The 24,826-nt window shown below is 36.6% G+C and overlaps 2 protein-coding genes across 6 annotated transcripts in view; both read right to left on the bottom strand.

Moving 5' to 3' along the window:
• LOC124170822 overlaps positions 1 to 15,748 on the bottom strand; it is a 35,814-nt gene extending 20,066 nt beyond the window's left edge. For both annotated transcript variants that reach the window (XM_046549798.1, XM_046549799.1), the window contains exons 1-6: positions 15,506 to 15,748; positions 15,287 to 15,395; positions 11,360 to 11,571; positions 10,514 to 10,664; positions 6,084 to 6,292; positions 244 to 490 (exon numbers count right to left, since the gene is read on the bottom strand). In XM_046549798.1, the coding sequence (XP_046405754.1) occupies positions 244 to 490; positions 6,084 to 6,292; positions 10,514 to 10,664; positions 11,360 to 11,571; positions 15,287 to 15,395; positions 15,506 to 15,619 (1,042 nt within the window). In that variant the 5' untranslated portion in view covers positions 15,620 to 15,748. The remainder of the gene's footprint in view (positions 1 to 243; positions 491 to 6,083; positions 6,293 to 10,513; positions 10,665 to 11,359; positions 11,572 to 15,286; positions 15,396 to 15,505) is intronic.
• A 6,390-nt stretch (positions 15,749 to 22,138) lies between these two features.
• The window catches only part of LOC124170879 (cyclin-dependent kinase 17-like), a 53,703-nt gene continuing 51,015 nt past the window's right edge, over positions 22,139 to 24,826 (bottom strand). For all 4 annotated transcript variants that reach the window (XM_046549896.1, XM_046549898.1, XM_046549900.1 and 1 more), the window contains exon 10: positions 22,139 to 23,780. In XM_046549896.1, the coding sequence (XP_046405852.1) occupies positions 23,659 to 23,780 (122 nt within the window). In that variant the 3' untranslated portion in view covers positions 22,139 to 23,658. The remainder of the gene's footprint in view (positions 23,781 to 24,826) is intronic.

The raw sequence follows: 24,826 nt of genomic DNA, 5'->3' as shown, positions 1-24,826 counted from the left end.
TTCTAATTATCACATTACATAAGTTTTGTCTCCCAGAAAACAATACATACATCTTATCCTTACGTAATGTGGCTCTCATCCCTACCTTGTCAATTTTTTCTATTATGCCTTAAATATTAAAATGTACACCCTCAAACCTTCCAGTAACTGTGAATAAGCCATTAAAAGAGTGACAAGGCATTTTAATTACATACCAAACATTCCATCCAAAAAATATGTAACGATGAGAGAAATGTGACATACCTTCAAGAGGAGAAGATTGACCAGGATAGAGAATAGCTGCTTTGGAAGACAAGATTGGCACAATAGGAAGGCCCCTAATATCAATATTTTCGTATGGATGCGAGTTGATCATTCGTAGCTGATCTTGAAAGAGTTCCTTCACTGCCTGATGAACAAGAATATATTGATCCTTGGTTTGCACCATTGCTATACGCTGCTTCCTCATATCACGAACCAGCTGGAAAAGGCTGAAGTCTAACTTCAACTTCTGTAGATAGAAAAATCATTTAATATCATTTAGTATGAATTCATTTTGTCCACTATAGAATCCAAATCCTTTATGTCAATATCCAGAAAATCCAAAATCTGTAATATTAGTAGGAATTGAAGGCATCAATACTTTGCTGTTCCCACATGATTTTTATTCTTTCCGACCATAGTTTCATTACAGAGTAACATTATCAAAAAAATAAATAAAAAAGTCTTGATAATGTTACTTTGTTAAGGCTTGGTTACATGGTACATTAGAATGTACAAGGTAATGTGAGAATGTCTGAATCTCAAAATAAACACGAAAATTCACTGTGTGATAACATGTGTGTGATATTTCTCAACATGAATTAGTAAATTAACAATATGTGAGATTGGATATGAACTTAAGTACATAAATTGCAAATGACATTGTCATCTTCTTCTTCACAATTTGAACACGCCTCGTGAGCCCATCCTTTGCAGTTCAAACATTGTATTCAACCCACTTTATTCTTGGAACTGGAATACAACTAAATGCAAAATTTGCAAGCCTCCTCATCTCTTTCATTACAATCATCCCTATCTTTAAGAATATCCATTCTCTGCCGGTCCTGCCCCACTCTCCGGTGACGGTTTTGCCCCTCGACACACAACATCAGAAATATGGCAATACAAGCATATCCATAATCAACTACTCGGCTACTCGGGCTTAAAACACAGCTAAAAACACTAAATTATCATATCAACTTACCGTTGGTAAATCAGATTGGCGTTATAGCTGTCAGATCCAAAACAAACGTTATAAAAATCCTTAAGAAAACTGTATAAAATTTTAAAAATTCACAGAAACTAAACGGCGGCCACTATGCAAATGGAAACGAGCTCTATCTGCTGGTATTGGCGGCCACTTCAACTAATTCATAATGTTGCTGCTTGAAAGCAAAAACTACCGGGTGATTTTAAAGGGGTCGGTTTGACCCGCCCAGTCGGTTTTGCCCCACTCTCTCCTAATCACGTAAAAATGTATGACTTTTTCAACATAAAATAGAACATGTACTAATTTTGCTCAGACAATCGTACAAGTTGAACTCAAAACAGAGCTACCTGGTGGTAGACTATGTAAATGACACATTCAGTTCATCTGGCTTGTATTTATGACTACTTTGTTTACATGCGGCTCTGATTGTTATTTTGATTTTGACCTCATGCTTGTCTAGGATTTAATACTAATGGGTTACGGGTAGCGAAAGGAAGGAACAGAAGAAAAGGGGATGGGTAAAAGGAAGGATATGAAGGAAAGGGACCGAATATGTGAACTGCAAGAATAGTCCATGCAGTGCGAGGATCAAAATCGGGAGAGTATGGTCCAATATTCACTATTTTAATACAGTTCCGTTTGGGTAGTCAAAATAGGAGAGTTAAGGGCCAAACGAAGTGAAGATCAATCCAGTAGAGAAAACTCCAAGACAAGCAAGAGATTTAAAAAAAAAAAAAAATTGAGCACACATACTTAAGGAAACTACCAACACAAGCAAGATGAAGACAACTGAATGTGCCATTTCCAGTTCCTACAACCAGGCGGAAAGAATAGGTGATTAAGCAGCTTTCATCTGCTTGCTAAAAGTCTATGGCTTTCCTCCATTGGTTCAAGTTAAGGCACCCTTGGTTAAAATAATGGGGAAAAACAAACGAAAATGCTAAAAAAATGTTCGAAAACTTGTCCGAATAAATATATCACGTACCCACCTCTTCATGGATCTTGTTCATGCAAATGTACAAGAATCTGTACATAAAACCATTCAGAAAAATGTACAGAATCTTGTACATTCTAATGTACCGTGTAACCAGACCTTTACAAAACCATGATCAGAAAGAATAAAACACCATGCAGAAACAGCAAATTTTTGATTCCTTCCATTCCCATGATATAAGGATTTCTACCAAGTCATGCTCGCTACTATAATAATATTTGAGCAAGGATGTTACAATAGCTGTCCACCACTATTAATTAGGGTCATGGAAATAATAATGTTTATAATCACTCATTGACATAATTTAACATACATTAATCTAACCAACACGATTAACTTTAGGTAACTATGTAGGAGGACCTTTATTTTTAACTATTATCTCTTGATAAATGATTAATAGATAAATAATTATTAATAGATTAGTTTTAACTAGTTAACTAGTTTTTAGTGATTAATAGAGAGAGACTGTGGGAAAAGTTGGACAAGTTCGGAATTCCAAAAAAGCTAATAAACCTTGCTAAAACAAGTATGACAGACTCCACATGCTCAGTACGAATAAATGCACGGGTGTCGGAACCTTTCAGGATAAAGGCAGGCGTAAGACAGGGTGATGGACTATCCCCAATCCTATTCAACTTAGCAATAGAAGAAGCTCTTCAAAAAGTAGCAAAAATGGACGAAGGCGTAACAATTGGCTCCAGAATAAATATACTTGCTTTTGCAGACGATGTGGTAATTTTAGCAGAAAATTTAGACGACATACGCCGGCTTACAAAACTTTTCATGGAAGAAACAGCTAATCTAGGACTAAAAGTAAATGATGGAAAAACTAAATATATACACTTTACAAGAAATGAAATGAACAGAAATCAAAATCCTCTCTACATAGACAACCACAAATTTGAAAAAGTGGACTCCTTTAAGTATTTAGGCATTTTTATTTCAAGAGAAAACAAAGAAGCAATAGAAATACAAAACAGGCTAAATCTGGCTAACAGATGCTTCTACGCCTGCAACAAACTCATGTCCTCAAAATTACTATCACACACTACTAAAATCAGAATATATAAAACAATCATAAGACCCGTACTGTTATATGGAAGTGAAACTTGGAAACTGGATAAAAAGGAAGAAAGAAAATTAATTGTTTTTGAAAATAAGATCCTTAGGAAAATATATGGACCAATCTCTGAAGGAGGAGAGTGGAGGAGAAAACACAATAGAGAATTAAGAGAGCTATACAAGGATCCAGATGTAGTGTGCGAGTTTAAATGTAGAAGAATTAGATGGGCTGGGCACATTTTGAGAAGAGAGGACACTAATCATTTAAAACAAGTTATAATGAGGAATCCTGAAGGAAGAAGGCCAAGAGGAAGACCAAGGCGAAGGTGGTGGGACCAAGTGAAGGTAGACCTGGAGCGATTAGGAGCGACCGAGGAGGACGCAGGAAATAGAGATAGATGGAAGAGGATTGTTGGTGCGGCCAAATATCTACTTAGATATGTATGGCCCTGGGAGTAAGTAAGAGTAAGTAAGTATCTCTTGATAAATGAATATGTAATTTTAAGTGTACCAGGACTAGCCACGGAGATAACTATACGGAGTCACCCGCAATGCACGAATTATGTGAAAATGCCACAGGGAAAAAAATCATTTGCCTGGTCAACGCTAACCATCGTGGTTAAGGTGAATAATTTTTTCTATGTGGAATTTTCATGCAAAATAATTGTGAGTTCACTTATACTTATATAATTGAACATGGAATTAGACATAAAAATTTTCTGAGGTGGATGTCAAGGTTCACTACAACCATTGTCCTGTAAGTAGAAGGACAAGATACAAAGTTAAAGCCTTGATAAGGGCATTTGCCTTTTCTTTTTTTATACCATTCAGTCCTTGTTTTATTTTAAACAGTATTTTGGAGAGAGCTGAATTTTTCCATCTGATTATTTTTTATAATTTTGAAGCAAAATGTCATGAAGCAGAGCAATTGAATTCATGAGGGAAATCCAACACTCCATTTCATCATTCACAAATTCAGAATAGGGAGGCCAGTTCCTTTCTTGGACCTCCTTGCACTGCAAGGACTTTGTCTGGGAGTGTCCGAAGGCTTCACCCAGAATTTGAAACTGGGACCCTTTCATCAGCAATTAAGCAATCTCCCCACTAATCAACAATGTTCTTGCTTGCATTTAGCAATCAATAATTTAATCAATCCAACAACAAACAGAGCTACCCCTGCATTGACTGATGGAGAAAGAATTTTTTTTCATCTAAAGATTATAGGAACCTGAATGAACTCCAAACTTAGATAGTCCACACCAATAGTGTGATTGTATGTCATTTTCTTTGCTTCTCTTGATCAATCAAAATATAACACAAAATATTAGACATTAATGTCACTTCCAACTTGAAGCATGAGTGATTGCGAATTCTTTAAAAATCTTTGAGAAATTGCTTCCACCTAATTATTCCAAAATTGTTTAAACTCAACAAAAACTAATATGGCAACTAAGATGGTACTTATTAGATAAAATTCCCTGTTATATGATTTTCCTAGTTATTATGGTCTCATTATATATTCACATTAATTATCATAATCAATGCTTGGGGCAAGATGGATGCGAATGTCATTGTCCACCAAGAAGGGCGGAAAGAAGGGCTTTTGAAAGGAAGGCAGGCTGATCGGGTCAGCTGTCTTGATTCTGTACCTCCTCAACTGGGCAGCAAATTAACTGGGCCAATTTGCTCAGTCCAACCGTTGTTGAATGCATAACTTGCATAGCATAGCTGGCCTAGGGGAAGAGGGGGCCGGAATGTGGCCTCATCTGGGCCAGGTAAAATAAAGACAAAGTAAGTAAGCAAGCTTTTATGGTCACAAGATAAATGGAAGCACCATGGAGTATGACTGCACCAACAGGGATGATTCAATAAAGATCATTGACATTTTCACGATTTTTGGGGGGTAAAAAGGATTCACCTACTCAGTGGCTCAACCTGGTTGGCAGAGATACCGTATTTCTCCGAATATAGTCCCCCTCTGAATAAAGTCCCCCCCCCTAATTTTGAGGCTTGAGCATCAGGAAAAATAAACAAATGGATTTGAATAATTTCCTTTTACCATGAGCAGTTATCGAAAAAAAGGGGGGACTATATTCAGACAAATACGGTAGGTAGTATAGAGCCCACCCCACACTGAGCCACAGGCATGTGAATTATGCACATGTATGGTAGGGGAACAGTTCCTTTCCCTGGGCGACTTTGCAGTATGTATGAGGATTTCGATTTGGGGTGCCCAAAGGAATCACCCAGGATTCAAACTCAAGACCCCTCAATCACCAGCTACACTTTACCCAGTAGGCTACCATGCTCCCACCAGAGCGGAAAAAGGATTGTGATCCTTTAAAAAAGCATTCGTCTGAATTATTCCACTTTATACAGTTATATCCTTGCCAGCATAGGGCGAATTCCTAGAAAAAATATTTAATGATAGTTTCTTGCTAATTTGCAATTTTGTAGGGATTGAATGAAAATTAAACCAGGCGCGAGGATGACGCAGTGCGTTTAAACCATGGTAGTGATCTAATAAATATTTTATGTGGAACAACATAGTTTAATTTTCATTCAATATGAATTAATTCCATAAAGTAATGCATCAAACCATCAACTTGTCGGAATTATAGAAAAACTCTGCACTTCTACCAAAAACCACTCACTAACTATTTCGACGTGGAAAACTCCTAGGCAACCTCACATCAATAGGACTTGTGAGGAGGGTTCAAATGTTTCGCCCAAGTTTGAGCTCATAAGTCGGCTTCCTACATTTGGGAACTAAAGAGCACAAAAATCCACACTTACCCCAGCACGGAGTAAACCCCACACATAGTCGATGGCACAAATGGTGCCTGTGCGGCCACAACCAGCTGAGCAGTGCACCAACACGGGCAATGTTTCTGACGCTTGCGTGTCACGAACCAGGCGCACCATGTCTAGAAGAGGGCGCACAAGGCCAGGAACACCATGGTCTGGCCATGCTCCATAGTGAAACTGGCACACCACTCGCTCCTCTGAAATGATTCAACAGAGGACACTGACAATGGCCTGAGTGTTCACTCTAAATGGCATTTGGATTGTAAAAAATTCACCATCCACAATGGCACAAGTGTAATATTTAGCATTGTATATTATATGGGAGATAAATATCTCATCCACCAGTTTTTTGCACAGACATAAGTAATCAAAAGCAATTTTGTTTAGCTTAGCATATAATGTTTAAAAAAACCTCGAATGGTAGCAAAAACCAGAACAGATATATGAACCATAAAATGACCACAAAGATGATCCTGTTCATGGTTCTCAGTGCTGTTCATTGAACACTGAACAACTACATGAACGCAAGCAGCAAAACAAATCTTGAAGAAGAACCCCCGGTTCCATTCACGACTCCAATTCATCAGGGCATTGGCAGTATCATGATAAAAACTACATATGATTATTTACACACTTTAATATAAAACCATGGTTGGTAGCGGAGCTTCATGTTTAAGTATCGAAATTAACATTTGCAGTTTATATCATTGACATATCGCATTTCCAAGTCAAGCCTGATAAGATTTTACACTTTGACAGTTCCCATTTGTCTGGGAGTTCTATATTCCTGCTGGCTCAAGGGAAGACAGATGGGTAGACGAGAGGAAAAAATGGAGAGGGTGTGGTATGGGGAGATGGTGTGGCATTACTTCCACACCCTTGAATGGTCTGTATCGTTACCGCCTTAGGTTGTTACTCTATCACTTATACTAAACAAAGTCAGTGATAGTGTTCCTGTTTGAAATACCCCTTTGTGAGGATTGCCAACTGGCCCAAGTATGCCGAGTGAGTGCAGTCAAAACATTCACAATGTCATGGGAACAGGAAATTTTAGGGAACAGTTAATTTTCAAACAGATTCATTTAAGTAAACTGTTTGTTCTCTTTTCCACCTATTTGTGAAACAATCTTGATTGATAATTGTGATGTAATCTAATCAGTAACCTACAAGTAGAGGAGCCAACTAGCAAATGGATCAAACGTTTGTATTGCATGTGTAGAGAATTCTAGCCAGGTGATTACTGGAAATGTTTCAAATTTCATGAAGCAAGAAGGGGAGAATGGAATTACATACTATTCCTCTTAGCAGAGAAAAAAATACAAAAGCAAGTTGAACTTGTGGAATATCTTTGAGAACTCTGTGCTGAATTACATAGGAGAGTGTTGAAGGGGCATCTTTAAGAAAACCTTCCTTTTCATTGCCACATAAAATAAGGAAAAAAAGGAACTCCACGACCAAAGATAAAGATTTCGATACCAGAGTCGTGCGAAGAACAGTGAACAATTTCAATTGGTGTGAAGAGGAATGCTCAAAATGCTGCATTGACAGCATTGCTGCCAAAAATCTGGGAAAATATTAATTTCTCAGCGCAAAGGACGTGCCTTTATTCCCAGAAGACAAATAGTTGGATTCAGATACGTATGGTAGTGAAGCTGATACCATTTTTAATGCTTAATTTTATAAATGTCTACATACATAATTATGTATGACAAATTAAAATAACAACAGTGATTTAAAAATAAGGATTGCTGTTAATTCATATCATTATGCATTAAATATTCACATTTCTAATTTGTATTTCACATTTACCAAAGCAGATGGAAAAGTAGAAGAGGAGTCCAAATTCCTGGCAGAATAGATTGACATCCAATTATTGACGCAAGAATATCTAAAAAGAAAAATCACCAAGTACAGGGGAGAAGGCAAGATCATAACCTACACCAACTACATTCACTGCACACTAGCCATTTTGAGTGAACGCATGGATCAATGCATGGACAGCAATTAATAAATCGATGCAGGTAATTAAATTATAGATATGTAGATGAATAATGATGTGTTCTAATTTATACATATATTCTTTCAAGTCTGGTATGAAGAGGGGAGATAATCATAGCGATATGAACATGGGAAATAAAATGAAATGTTTTAAAATGTAATTTATATCCAACATTCTACCTAAGTTCGAAATTATTTTGGAAAATGCATACATATTATCACAAGACAGAGGCTGATAATAAAAATAATTGTTCCCGACTTATCTGTCATTTCCCCTGACATTCCGCAACTTTCCAGGCACAACGAAATTCATTTGAGCGTTAATAAAAGAGTAGAATCTTGATTTAAGGTTTTCCAGAGGGGACAAAATTTTTAACACTAAATGAGGAAATATCCTAAGTATATAATAACCTGCCATTTTTGAATCTGTAATGATTTTAATAGCTTTCTATGAAAAAAATGTAATTTTAAGTCATTTAGAGGTGTCACTTGTGAGAAACAATTATTAATTGTGAAGTATGGAGATTTTTTTTACTTTGAGCGATCGATTTAGAGCAGGGATCTTCAAACTTTTTTAATGCAAGGGCCAAAAATCGATTTCACATCGTTCAGAAGGCCAAATGCTCCACATCACTTCACCAGCACAACAATTGAATAAAAAAACCGTATCATTTCAAAGTGCATTATTCTTTATGGGTTAAAAAGTGCAATCAATCAATGCGATTTTTGAAATTACATATTTCTTTTTTACGAATGTGTCGATATTTGGTTCATGATAAAATATTTTCTTTAGCCTCAAGGAGCCGCAGGTTGATTGAAGGCCCTTGATTTTGGGTGATTCAGTCATCAAAACTTCAATTGTGATTCTCTATTGACATAAAATAACAGCTGATAAGTATCCTTCATTAAACACTTATTCTCATATCATATGGAATCCACGATATCTACAGCACGATGTCACATGATGATTTTCCGCACAGGAAGATTATTCCCACTCACCAATCACAGACATGTCAGGGGAAGCACTTCCTCTGTTCTTTCACTGTTCCTCCATGGATACTGACCTTGGAATGGATAACAGGATCTTTCGGTAAACATCAAAATAAATATTGAGCCTCCTCTTTTGAAAAGGGAAAGTAGTGGAATGGGTAACTATTGGGTTAGATTGCCCACTAAGAGTAAAGTTGAATGGGAGGGTATTGTAAGCCATCAATGAAAAACATTCTCAGAAAGCCATAATAGTAGCTGCACTCGGAGAATTACTCATGTTGTCAGTCATCATATAATCATTGAAGTCCAATTCAAGAAGTAAAAGATGGTAGTCACTGGTGATTTAGGAATGACTTAGCACCATTAGATTGCCTTTAATACAAAAAGTGCCTGGTGTTGGGATGGGAAGGGGACTAGCAAAGCATTGCATGAAGACAAATCACCCACTTGTGAGACAAGATCCCGATGTTCCATTTACAAAAGAATTTTACTGGTACACTGCATTTCACAGCATACGATAATTGGGTTAAAACTGTATAAAAAAGAGGAATTTTTAAGTTTGGGGTGCCGTCAGGGGAGGTGATCTGGAAAGCAGTCAAACAAGGGTCATTCCTGAGCAAGAGAAGAAAAATACCAGAAAGGGAAGAAAGGAAGGGGCCTGCTCTATTTCCACAGCAGTGGAGAGTAGCATTCTTTCTACCATTAAGTTTGCTATCTAAATGCTTGAAACTTCCGCATTTCTGTCAGTAAAAATAAGCCCGCGAGGCTACAAATGATCTCAAGATATATCTTGAGAAATTACGTGCAATTGTAGTAAAACATTTTCAAGTGCCTACCGCAATTAGTCACCTCTGATGATTTAATATTGTTGAACTATCAATGCAAGAGAAGAAAACAGATTGTGACATTCATGGGCTAAGTTCAAGGGGTTTGCCCCTTGACTTAAGGAAGTTTAGCAATATGTATGACTTCAAACACTCATATCTTGGAAAATACTTGCAATGGGCATTTAATATTTTGGATTTTTCTTAACTAATGTTGAAATTAACAACAGGGAAAAAATAATCAAAATCTAAGACGGTGGGAGTGGGACCCCCCAAAAATTGGTTGAGTTGATGCGGTATGACCCTACATATAGTCAAAAATGTCAGGCCAACATGATCGAATAGCTCATTTTCGTCAAATGTGCTCACTATATAAAGAGAGATTTTGCCATTAAATGGGACTCTCACAAAATTTTACTATTAGGTATTAAATTCCGATGTGGAGGCAGTTCACGAGATGGACACTGCAGACTTGTTTTATGCAATCATTCAAGGAATTAGTTGTATAGAACAACCTTAATAGATAGGAACCAGTATTAATAAAACTGAAGTACTGGTTAATCTTAAGTATGTACTTAGTAATAGCAAATATCACTATTGACTTACCAATAATGGACTGTGCATTCATATACTTCAACTGCATTGTCCTCACTAAAAAATCAGGGCAAATGGTTGAAGCTTTGAGAAGACGAATGGTGGCCATTCCAAATTTCTTTTCTTCGCCTTCCTTTTCCACCCAATAGTTTTCACATTTATGCTAGAAGTGGATGAATGAAAAAAAAAACATTAGATAGGATATATGATACACATGGCTAAGATATATTGAACGCAATTTTATGAAAACCAAAATTGGTAATAGATAATAAATACGACAGAAGTTGGAGGGTGAAAGAGATGGCATTAAAAAATATGATTTCATCAACAGACGAAGCTACAAGAATTCTTTTCAGAAGCAAAATTTGCACAAGCATATTCATTTGGAATCAATTCACAACAGAGGACTTAATTTTTAACAAAAATAGATATGAGAATGAACAAAAAAAGCTAAGTAGTTGCTATGAGAATGAATCAATAGTACTAAATTGAATCACTCAAAGAGTTCATAATCAATCACTATGTATTTATTGATGCTGAGTATGTTTGAGTCAGTAGGTTGCATGTAAATCCTTCATAAACCTTTCGTAAGTCGTCTGAGGATGGCTCACACTTATTGAAGAGCATATCCCTGAAAACTGCACATGATTCATTGCAATGAACTGATATTAGGTCAAATCACTAAGTTCAGTTTTTCATTAACGCAGACAAAATATTTTCCATGCTTATTACTAGTGACCTTTTAAAAATAAATGCTACTCTTTTTCCCTTTATGTACCCTCACCTAGTTCATTCTCACTGCTGGCACTTCATGTTTATAATGCTACTTCAACGTCATAAGGCAGAAAGAAATCTCACCTTCCCAGACTCCTCTTCATTGCATGCCATAACAATGACCTGTACCTCACATTCAACAACCATTCTCCAGAAATCATTGACGGTGTGCGGCAGAGGACCCTGGCTAGCAATGTAGGCAGGAGAGCCACTGGCACCTTTGATGTAGTTGGCATTAATGTAATCACTGCCAGGAACTCCAACATATTCAGAGAGAGTTACACGAGTATAATCAACTGCAATGAACAAGAATTTAGTTATTTTAGTACAGAAGATTGCCACTTGACATTTAATCATTGACTAGCATGCGTGAAAATGGATATTGCATTACACATAAAACATGATGATAATAAAAGCTTTTTGATTCCAGTAGATACGTTGATACATACATACGTAAGACCTGTCAAAAAGAAGTTATGAATACACATAGCACAATAATTATGAACAGCAAAAGTAAAGAACATTACAATGGTGGTTGAGATTTTATTCAGCTCCAAACTGATAGTGTTCTTAAATAATTGCTATTTCATTATTGTATGTTGAAGTTGCTAGTTAAATTTTATTCTACACTTGTTGTCATATTGTGTTACACTCTCTGTTAATTATAAAAACATAATTCCCATTATTTTTAAACCAAACGGGGACATTGTAGAGAATTCTTAGAAACTGATGGGACCCTCATAAACTGGGACTGTCCCATCCAAGCTACGACGTATGGTCACTTTAACTATCGTGGCTTAATAATATCATAAGGATGGCTTTTTGATAGAGATGAGGGAAATTACAATAGGGATAAGAAAGCCTGAATAACTGTGATACTGTTTACTGAGCATATTGCCACTTTTGTTAACACAAGGCACATAGTAATCTTCTCTGGAGACCAGACCAACACCACAATCTCTTCAAAGGTGTCACCAGAATTGAACTCTAATAATAACGTGCGAGCACTGAAATTTGGGCACATATATCCTCAATGAAATTTACAATAATTACAAAATGTATACTTTTGAGGGCTGCATTAAGAGGATAATTTTTTCTGACAATCAGAGATGGAATAATGCAGAATAAAATTTAAGAAAATATTCAATTGAACCAAATTTGACTTCTGAAAGGCAATATGTGAAGACATGACCAAAAATTATTGGTGGTTTATGGGTTGTATTCACTCAACAGTTATAGTAAATACATACATCATACACGTATTATGCATTATACCTACAGATTCAAAGAAGCTTTAAATTTCCTTATTATTATTTTCAAAGTTATAGTCACTGTCAGTCACAACTGAGATGGCTGCAGTGTAAATGACTTCATCTCTATAAGTGATTATTTTAGAAAGTCATCTGAATTTGAAAAAAAAATTACTAAGGGCTTTGTTGGCAGTTAATAATATTTCAAGGTTTTAACATAGTTTCACATCCCTGAAATCAGTGCTGATTCAGAAAATTCAGTGCTGTGAAATCAGATTTCAATGAAGAGAGCAAATTTGATCCAGGAAAAAATTTCAAAACTTAATTTCTGATATGAAGTGAACAAAAAACAGGATCAGAAATTATTTTCCTTGATTTTCCATTACATTCAGCAGGCTATAGTGGAATCGAAATTTTCTCATCATCTACAGAAGTATGTTCTAAAATGTACAACCTTTCATGGGAAATATCCAACCTCTGTTTCCAAGGCATTTGCTATAGTGTTACATTTCCGGTTGATCATGTAACCAGTATCCATCCCATAATATACATTCTGAATATATATACATCTCTCCCACTTCCCCAACCTCTCTCTACGTCTTGCTGTATACCCATAACATCTTTTTGTAACTCTATCCTTACAAAACTATCATTATGATTACTTGATTTCTTTTTCTGTTATTCACCCCCCTTCTTTATTTTCCTAATATTGTAAGCCAAATCTTGATCTCCCACGGCCCATTTTCACATGATTTCCCAGGGACCTTGTTTCAATCTAAAAAAATTTGACAAGTCTTATTAGGCCTCAACTGTTACACTCCCAAACATGCAGCAGATAAGTGCTCTTTATGTTGCAACATCAGAGCAGCAAGTTTCCTTTGAAGAACCTTTGCATTAGCTTTTGAGTGTGTGTAGTAATTCTTCACGATTCCATCAAGGGAAATATGTATCTCCTAAAAATCGCATGTCATTGCCGACCTAGGTGATTGTTACATGTTATCATAAACCCTGATGTAAAGGCCAAATAGTACTGTTTTCCAAGGTGTGGAAATAAATAAATAAATGTCAAGAACTAAGCATATATAATAATGTTATGATGCCAGAAAAAAGTGGCGAACTGGTTATTACAACCTCAACTCGCACTTCTGGAGCTTTTTTGCCCATTTCTGATGCTGCTATACAGCAAGAGAAAGGAAAATATTAAATTGAAATGACAATAAAACTGCTTATTACTTTTAGGTTTTCAATAACATTAACTTGAACCCAGTATTATGAGCCAGGGAAATTTTTAAAACGTGTGAAAGAAACCACAACATAAATTTTAATGTACTTCTTTTGACAGTAAAGTACAACTGTCACGATAAAAACAATCCCAAACAGTACTACCTGACAAATCAATTTTCCTATGTGCCTGTAGAGTGCCAGAGTGAGGATTTGTTCTAAATATTTCATCATGGTTATGTATCTCAAATAAGTACGCTTTTATTACATTACATGTAATTTTCAATATGATTAAAACAACCCCACTAACTGAATCTAGAGCAAATAATTTTATAGTTTTTCGGTAAATGTACTGGCAATCAAAATTTTATAGTTTTCATCAAAAAGAGGTAAATTTCTTTCCCTGAATAGGATGAACTCAAAACCTAAATGCAGTAAAACTAATCCTAAAGGCCTGGTTACACGATACATTAACAAGTACGGGTTAATGTCTAAATGTATGAACGCGTGAATGAACGCCAAAATGCACCATGTAACCACCCAACTTGTGCGAATGCATGCACAGAAAATAGAACCTGTTCTAATTTGATTCATGCATTCATACATGTTCCGTTCCGGTCCACCAAAATCATTCATGCAAACGTACATTAACTTGTATGTGTTAATGTACCGTGTAACCAGGCCTTAAGAATTACTTTTGGCATTACATCATATTAATCAACATAATCCATTCAAAGTCCTAGAGCTTGTTGCATCACACTGACCACATATTCTGAGTATTTTCTATCCCAATTTCATGACTGTTTCAGATGCTGTTTGGTCCATGCATTGCTGAATTAATGAATCAGTTAGCTAGGCACAAGAGTGTGTGAATGCTTTTCATGAAGACAAAATGATTCGAATCACTTTATTTTGGAAGCAATAGCGAAAAAAATTTAATGCTCACACATCAGTCCTGATGTGTTTGGCAAAAGAGAACAGGTAAAGGGGCCTTAGGGTACTATATACTTGCAAAATGTTTGACTAGAATCGGATACCTCACGGGTCAATCGCTGAATTTAGGTGTAATACATTCAAATTCCATAAATGAGTACTTGATGAGCAGAAGTAATGATTACAGGCAAGAACCTTGAGATTGTTTCGATTAGTTAAATTCCGGTGGGCATAAAAACAATACCATGAGTGGGGCAGGATTCGTCCAAAATATAACATTTTAACGGCAAACCTTTTTTTTACCCTTAATACTATTTCTAAACATAGTATTGTTGTGCTAAGGCATGTGGCTACAGTGACATTCTACTGTCAAAAAATACGTAAGTCTTAATTTTAATACCATTTTTGCATACTTAAATGAAAAATGACACAATTGCATAGTTTCTGTGGGCTGCGGCGAGAAATGTGGGCATGATAAAAGGCATATTGGAAAAATAATGCTAAAAATATCACCGTTTTAATGCCCACGGCGTTTAAAACTAAAATAGGAAACAAAAGATGAGTATCCTTTAAATGTTGACATAACAGCAATTTTTACTGAACTCACATGGCAAAATATCCTTGTAACGATTCTTTTTTCTGTTTATCTCCTTCTCCCCTTCTCTACACGAGTACTCCCCAACTGTTTTCAAGTTTTCACTGAACAACTTCAGATCCTGCACAAAACATGAAGTAATTACAACCACAATAACATCACGGATTATCAATTTCATTAAGTTTATACATGTAAAAAGACTTAATTCATGACAGCAAAATGACTTAATACCTGGAATTCTTTCTCGTAACTATTTTCTCTCCTATAAGTCTCCAAATTTTCCACGTGATTAATAAAATTCTGTAATATGACTCTTAGAGGAGGCCTTTCTCGTTCTTCTTTCATCGCAAACTATCCATTATTAGAGCATCCAACATAATTACTTTCGAATTTGACAGGTAAAACGAGCAACAACCTGTTACGCTATGATAAACAACACGCCATCGCAGACCGCAGCAGTAGCAACAATAGTAACGCCAAGCACACCAAGTAACGCGAATGCCGCAAAGGAACGTGAGGTGGTGAGGTACTCAAAGTAACGCATAGTAACTCATCTTCAATCGCCGCGGCGATTGGCGGTCCTACGGCGCGACGGCATTGAAAGAAAATTGAGTGTGGAGGAAGTGCAAATTCTGTAAAAACAACAAAACAGGACACAATTATGAGAAAATAAACAAGGCACCAATATAAATAACAGAATTTAGCAATTATTGTGTAATGTAAATGACAAAAAGATGAATAAATTGTTATATTATAATAGTGATGCTATAACAACAATTTAGACATTCCAGTTTTAAAAAATCATTGGCCTTGGGTGAGAGATTTGAGTATCATAATAATATAATTAATTAATAAATAATATACATTTCGAAATAATACTAATAAATATGAAAAGTTAACAATAAAATTTGACAGTAATTTTAGACTAAAATAGTATAGTGATTTGGCTGAACAATAATTTTGTTCCGTAGATCATAATTGTATTGTATAACAGATAACAATTTTCATGAGAAACACGAGAATATTCGGCTTGATAAAAAAAGAGAAGGAAATGATACATCATACAACCATGTGTCGCATATATGCACCAAATCACAAAGAAAAGTGGCCCTCTAACAGCACCACGGGAAGGAGGTCCAACCACTGCTCAACCCTTAAAAAATTTCATAAAAATAAAACGTAAAAAGATTAGATCACTTTAGCTGGGTGCCGACCTTTCTCTGCAACGATGACAATGACTCATTGAAGAAGTCTAGGTGAGTAGCGGTTCCATTTCCGGTGTACATTAGCCTTGAGAGTCTGCTGTTGTAAGTGTGGTAGGTATGTTGGCAGCATCTACAGAACATCATCTAGGATCGGGTTCCCATGGTTGGAATCTGAAAGTGAATTCTGTTGAGATCTGGGCAGACCATGAAGGCATTCACCAGCTTGAAGAGAGTCGTCAAATCTGCATGTTACCCCCTGAGATGTAAATGGGAGAGGCCAAAGATGGGTGCCACTTCACAGTGGCACAGTGAGAGGGGGTTTTGGGGGGTAAACCCCCCCCCAGAGCTCAGAGAAATTTATAAGTTTAATCCATTTTACTTAATTGGATTGATATTACTAATAGAAATGAATAAGGATTAATAAAATATCCCTCAGAAAGCCGTAAAACTCAACATTTTGAACCATTTATCTTATAATTTCCACAATTTATTAATCTCGCACCAACCGCTTATCCTGGTGGGTATTCCATACTCCCACACACCCCGGGATTAGTTGCACCTTAACCCCCTCCCCCCCAGCCTTAAATCCTAGCTGTGCCCCTGCCACTTCATTCACAGGAGTGTGTGAATAACTAATTCCAAGTCTGCAGCCAAGTAACCAGATGAAGTGGCACTAGATGCTTTCAAGCTGGCCAATGTGATTTAGCTAATGAAGAGATCATATTGTGGACCCTTACTCCAGTACTGGACAGACAGTAATTTATGCCAGATCACAGGAGTGTGGCGGCAGTTGAAGGCCTTTGTGGATCTAAGGATGACTCCCATTAGTTTGCCCTTGCAGTGATGTGCTCCATGGGACAGAGCGATGATGTTATAAAAACTCCTAGGTTCTTGGCTTTAGAGATTCTATTTAAAACAGTGTTGTTGAGTATGTAATCGTGTGTTGTGATTTCAGATCCACATTTGAAGGAGATAACTCTTTTTCTAGCAAATAATTTTAAAAACTAATAAAGAGCTGTTATAGTTTCCTTAACCTCAATGATTATTTACATAGTTTATGGGCAATTTCCTTTCTTATCAGTAGTTGTTTAAGTTCCTTAGAAAACCACTCCGGAAAAATTGCAGACAACACTCTCATTAGGTAGGTTTATTGTCACTGATGATTAAGTTTATACATTATGTATGTTATGTTTATGTATTATGGCAAAACTCATTACAAGCAGGTTCAACTTTTGATGAGGGTAAGAGAAGAAGTCTGTGAAAAATGGCATCAAAATTATACTTCTGATAACCATGTACATATTTCTCCTTGCTCAAGAAAATGGATTTTAGAAGTGTTAGCCACACAGATAAACCAGGACGGTGTTGGCCCTCAGGTAAAAATAGATCATATACTGCTCCAACTTGAGGAGACAGTTCAATGGACAAAATGGAAGAAAAACTTACTCCAGAATAACTCCCCAATAGTTTCGGACACAGTTAAGTAGCTAAAGAGCATATATGGTAGCCAGGTTAGCTTCGTGCCAGATGCCAGGATTGTTAGTGCAGACAGCTTCAGGAAGGTTGAAATTGACCAACAATAACAATTTTTCAGGTAAGCCAGAGCAAGTAATAGCCTCATCAGCAATAAAGCAGAAATCCGAGTAAATAGTCGCAGGCTGACTGGGCAGAATGTAAACACAGCCAGCAAAGATGCTGCAGGAAGAAAATGAACAAGAAATGAATAAAAACTATGGCACATTCAGGCATAAATGGTATCATGTTAATGGCAAACATATGGCAATCAAAATGCCACCAACTACATATATAGATTTTGAACTGTGAGACTTTTGTCTGTCACATATATAGATATTATAGCCATGAAGTCCCAGTTCTGAGTTACAGATATCTTCAGCAAAGTTCGCATCCACTAACATTAAGATATCATAAGAGAAAGTTTTCCAAGTTTCTCCAAGTGCAGCGATATATGTCTTGGGTTTGTTTGTGCAGGTGCATTCATTTTCCCTGAATTACACGATGAATGAAAGAATTTAGACTTCATTTAGAGGTTTATGCAGCAAAGAAGCTTTTCAATATATGAAGTGAATGAATGCTTTATTGTGCGGGATTGTTCCAATGGTTAAAACTAAGCTATATGAAAGAGTTCTACAGTAGCCATTCTGAAAAGGAAGGACAAAATAATCAAACCTCCGTAAAGCACTCAAATTGAGAGTATTTTTCCTGTTTAAGGTTAGCTAGATCTGCTTGAACATCTGGCACAAACAACTAAGTTGCCTTCCCCATTTTCAGTTCAGTTTTCCATTATTATTCAGATCTACTCAACATAACCAAGAACACTCTTTGCTCCTGCTCAATCCTGCTTTAAGGAGGAGTCATTTCAGAAAAAATAAAATCTCACCACAGTGAACAGCATATACTTTAAAGCTAACGTTTACCACCCTCTCCCTCCCGAGAGTGTTAATAACAGTCTGAATCTTCCCTTGGATAAGTTCAGGATTAATTCAAAGAAAATGTCTACACATGAAGGAAAAACAAAGAGACGGAGCTACCTAGTTGCATACTTCTGAAAATATTACTCTTGATAGTAGATTAACAGGATCAAATATGAGGAAATGGACTTTATTTCTCAATTTCATACAGAATCAACTCTTTCACTAAACATTTCACTTCTAAGTGACTTATAATGACATAAAATTCCACATGTTAAAACAATTATTAATTCCTCTACATATGTGAAAAATTAATATCATCAAGGGTAACCATAAATTTTCAAGAATGTTTTCAAAACATACTTGAATCACATAATAATTTTAAGAATGTCAATGGCAGAATAACCATTATAATTAGGTACCTGAATATATCAAATTTTTCTGTCAGCTACAAGTTGTTTTCATCCACTTCTTCAATTGCTTCAAACCAAATGTTATGACTGGATAGGTATCTCTTTTGAACAAGAGTAGCACCATACTAAACTTACTTCCATACCATGCAATGCATGAGAAACATCAGCAACTTTGATGAGAATTTAATCATTGATTGAACTGATGAATGATAACCTTATGGCCTCTGTGTCCGCAAAAATTAGTTAGAATTGCAATTGTTACCTAAACTCTGCTTAAAAGTGAATAAATGAATAATTAGTGAGAGGCCAGAAAAGATCCACAATATTATTTTGGCTGAATTCCAATCCAAGTATACCACCTTAGTAAATACAATGTACCAACTCAAATACATCTTGGGGGCATACAAACAAACCGGAGCGTAGTAAGTACCGTATTTAGCCGTAGAAGCCGCACACCTTTGTTCCGAAAATGCCGGTGAAAAAAATGGGGGTTCGTGGCTTACACGAATCCTCCAAATATTAATGCAAGCCATGTTCCATTTTCCCCCAAAATTCTTATCATTTACTTCTCCTAAGTTTAGCATTGAAACTAGGAAACTTTCGCAGGAATTACATCTCTAACATTATTTAACCTTATAAATCACGGAAAAGTAAATTTATCGATTTAGTAACGAATCACGAGTTCCTACATTAGACCCCACCCAAAAAGCATTACGAAGTATTTTTTTCTTCACAACCCAGCCCAAAAATGGAGGTGGGCGGGATACAGGAGGGCACAGCTTACACGAGTAAATGCGGTATGTACGATTCAAGGGCCTGTACACTGTTGCAGGGGTCCATGATCTAGGAACCAAAACAAATCACTTAGTACTGTGCTCAAAGAATATGCTTCAATTATAAGGTTTACAACCATAATTTGTGTAAAAATGACTCTCTTAGAATATTTTAGCATTGCTTAAGGGTCATTGCATCACTAAGAAGAATGGGCACAGTTTAGAGTTTTATGTTGGGTGGGCCAGTAATCCTGCAGGGGGTATAGGGGCTATTGAATACCCCCCCCCCCCCCCATTCCCTTGGGGCCCTTCCCAGGAAAATTTGTTCAAATTAGACTCTGAAAACTGTATTTTAAGGACTATCTGTGACTAAAATGTTTTGGCATTTTTATTTATTTTCATATCCCCATAAACAGCACATTTACAGTCTTTACAATGGGGAATCAACAATCAACAAGGAAGGACATTCCCAAACGCCCATGCCCTGGATAAGTGCAACTTATCCAGGCGGGACTCGACCCTTCCAGAACTTAACCAGGAACATAAGTGCAACTTAACCATGTGGGACCTTAGACTAAGAAGTCTAGGACTTAACCATATCACCACCAAGGCCAGCAATTTCAACAGGTTTCACTCTTTTTAAGGAAAAATTACCATTTAAGTAACTCCCCCTGGCCCCCACAAAACTTTGCCCACGATAGGAAGGTTGGAGCAATTAATTAGGCAGCAGAATGGAGGATGAAACTGTCAACCAAGTGCTTCAACTTTTTCCATATAACATTACATTTTTTAATGCATGAAAAACAGAATACTTAAAGAGACTATTCTCAATTTAATTTTGAAACACTGTAATAAATTATCAGCTGGATGTGAACATAAACAAATGCATGAAATTCAACCAAAGCATCATATAGCTAGTCAAAAATTTTGGAAGCTCATGAAGACACTTTAAAAAAACATAACAGTCAAAAATAAGGTGATCAGTTTCCTATAAGAGGCTTTTAAACATAAGTGCACTATCTTTAAAAACCATTTATCACCAAGAAGTTAGCTTAGGTTGATTAAAATCAGTGACGTAACTATGGGGGGGATGAGGGGACAGATCCCCCCCCCCCAAAGCCTCAGAGAAATAAAAAAATATTTAAAACTTATGTCTATTTTGACATGTAATAACTGCATCTGCTTTAAGTTGAATTTTAAGTGCCAAAATGATGTAAAATGTATTTCCAGGCATATCATTTTTCAAAAATTTTCCCGGAAACCCCATTGCTTGGGGAGGCCTCCATCCAATGCTCCCCCAAAGCATATTCCTAGTTACGCCACTGATTAAAATAATATGTTATGAACAGTGGCGGCGCGTGCGTATACGCATGTTCGCAAGTGCACACCCAAAGATGAATAAATTTTAAAGAAAACTATTCCTTTGCAACGCGAAGGATAAAAGTACTGTCTGCATATGCAAGAAACATGAGCCTCCGAACGCTACAGGTATCTCCTTTTCGAATTCACCGCTCTACAAGTGTGCGATCCCGTGGCATCATGCCGGGCGCATTTTCGGTCTGTGCGATCGCTTGAGGGAGCTCTGGCGGGACGAGGTAAGCGGGGGGGTATGTGCTGTTCAAAGGGGCGATGGGAGCAGACTCAAAACCATGCGAATGCGCACGCGCATGTTTTTGGTGACTTACTAGCAGGTAGTGTAGTGGTGTAGCCGCCACCTACACTACCTGCGCCCAGGATCCTAGTCCGTCTACAGAGCCATCTGTATAGCTGTTTTCTACACTACTTCCTCATAGGGTGTGAGGAAAAGAGAATGAATTTCAACTACCGTCACTTGTAAAGGTGTGTTGAGAATAATTATTTTCATACATGCTAATATTATTTCTGTTCATGCAATTTTAAGGGTAGAGTGTACCAGTGATATGTTTTGCTTGCTATGTATTCTATTACGACGAAATATGACGCTCATGGATTAGGATTAACATAATATAATTAAATCATCCTTGATCTGCTCTAATGCACACCCTAGATAAATTACCACCAGCCGCCACTGGTTAAGAATAAATAATACGGTCACATGTTTGGTCCGTGTCCGGCATGTCTCTTTAGTAAGGCCGATACAGCTCCACAGTATGCCTTCAGCTGCACCACCTCTTGTTATGGTTGTGAAGTTTGCCCAAATTAAAAAAACGTGGCATCACTTCCAGAAACTGGGGAAAATCAAGTAAGCCTAGCATACCCATAGTGGATTGGAATTCAGCCTTTGACTATTTCTCTTTTAAAAATCTATGCCATACATAATCAGAAACTTTCAATCATAAAGGTACTTGATCCAAAGGTCACTTGTCACATTTTTGGCATAATACTTATTCACTAACACATGCAATACATTGCAACATATAAGCTTAACATTAGATTGAGATCATAAATAATGCTAGTTACAAGCATTGAAACATAATATTTTTTTTAAGTGATGCCAAATTCCTCTATGCATCAGCTTCATTCTAAGATAAGAGACTGTTTTCAGACTCAACTAATTAAAATTTTACAACAATATGTAAATTTCATGTCTTCTGGCTTTAAAAAAAAGCAATTTTTAAAATTACCTGGTGTTAACTTATTTGTTGCAATTTACATTATTGATTGCAGTCAGATGGCTCCTTATGAACAAGAGGAGTTAATGGTTACCTCTTTGGCACCAAATGATTTCAAAATATGAATTCTCCTCACCAGCCACTAGTTCCTTTCTCTTGGATAATAATTAAACATAGAAACAAGGAATCACCAAGGCAAAACACCTTGTTTAATATCACTAACAATTGGTTTCAGTTTTAAAATGTAACAAAAGACTTAATAGCAAAAGAAGAAAGCAATCACAGGGTAGGAATTCGGAGCTAAATGTGAATTCACAAAAATTGGAACAAAAAAAATAATTTCCATGGTGGAGGTAATGCCACCAAGAAGTTCGGTCAGTAGTTTTTTTTTTTCAAAGGAGGCTCATGTCACCCTGGGCACTACTATCTCCAATATCAAAATTGGATTTTACATTCTACCTCAATTCTATAGGCTAACACAATACGTCTCAAGGCAAAACAATAAATACTTACATATGGTCACCATCTTGCAGCCCAGGGTCAAACCAAGCCACAGAATTCAAAATTTTGGGAACTAGAAAATCCTAAACATAGACATCATTTAATGATTTCAGATTGTACCATTTTTACCCCTTCCTTGTAGAATAAGATGTTATACGAGGGGTAAATATGCTATCATGTTTCTTGCCAAATGAAAATAAAATATGGACCTATAATTTTGAGAAAACACTGGGAAATGCACAATTTTTAACATATGAATTACATGTTCACAAAGATAACAACAGAGTTTCCTAATACCTCAGACATACATTCCTTCACACTTACACGCTCTTTCACGCTATTACAGAATCCTAACGAAAATCTGTCATGCACTCATTGCAGCATAGAAATTTTGATCTACACTCATTAATAACTTCATTTGGCAATATATCACACAATTGACACTGATTGAGTCTCTCAGTGCACTCCTCCATCATAGAAGCATGCTTTGCCGCCTCAGACGACTGCCACCATTATTTCGAAGAAACCCTAAAGACGGTCTGCAACCTGGGTCTTTCCCCAAATGTATTCCTGGGACAGAGAAGATTGACGCCACTGTGAAATGAAAATAAAATAAATAATTCAATACATGGAAATAAAACAGGCTGATAAGTTGAAGAAAAGGATGGACTGGTGACCTAATTTTATTTTACTGTCCCTTCTATCACAGTTTGAAAAATAAAGACACCCATATTTTTCAGTTTATGACTTATACTGAGGAAAACATATAAAAACACGAGTACACTGTAGGTTTCCACATAAGAGAAGCTACATGGATACTATGAAAATAATTCATCCTTGCACTATCACTGAACCTGGTCCCACCTCCAGAGAGCAGAGCTTTCTCATTCATCATTTAAAACTTGAGAGTTTGGGGATTCCAAGGCAGTGTTACCTAAAAATTATCAGATATGTTCAGGATTATGCCAAAATTCTTATTTATACATATATGTGTCTACGGGCGGATCCAGGATTTTTTTCAGGGAGGGGCACAAATGTCTGACAGGCAAACGATCTTTTCATGCTAGAGATTAATTAAAAGATACAACAATTACTATACAAAATACACAGTCTTTATTTTAATATGAGAGTTATTAATATGAAATTGAAATCAAATGATCATGGCCCCGTAATGCACAAAACAAAATGAATGTAATGATAACAATATTAAAAATTTGGTCAATTTTTTAAAGCATTTGGGGGGAACGTGTCCCCATGCCCCCCCTTAATCTGTCTATGTATGGGTCGTTAATGCAGGTACTGACCCTATAAAAAAATTCTAGACTTAACCTCTCTCCCCAGTCACTAAGCCCGGCGGCCCCATGAAGTGCATGGGATACATTGTAGCCCCCTCTGCCCTCATCATCCTAATCTTCCCACTTCACCTACTCCATAAGTGGGAGACAATTCTGCAGAGTGAAACGGTGGGGGCGAGAGGTAAACAAGGAATATAGACACTCATTGTCAAAGTGTGCAGTCAGTTTTGCATTGAGCATATGAGAATAACGATTGTTCCCGGCAATAGCCTGTCATCATAATTTACGAGCATCATAGGCAAACCCTACAAAAGGTAGGTATTTGTGGGGATGTGTAGTAGTGTA

This window comes from Ischnura elegans, chromosome X, assembly GCF_921293095.1.
Source record: "Ischnura elegans chromosome X, ioIscEleg1.1, whole genome shotgun sequence".
Classification (NCBI taxonomy): domain Eukaryota; kingdom Metazoa; phylum Arthropoda; class Insecta; order Odonata; family Coenagrionidae; genus Ischnura; species Ischnura elegans.
The sequence above is the reverse complement of the archived record's forward strand: the minus strand, read 5'-3'. Positions and strand labels throughout refer to the sequence as shown.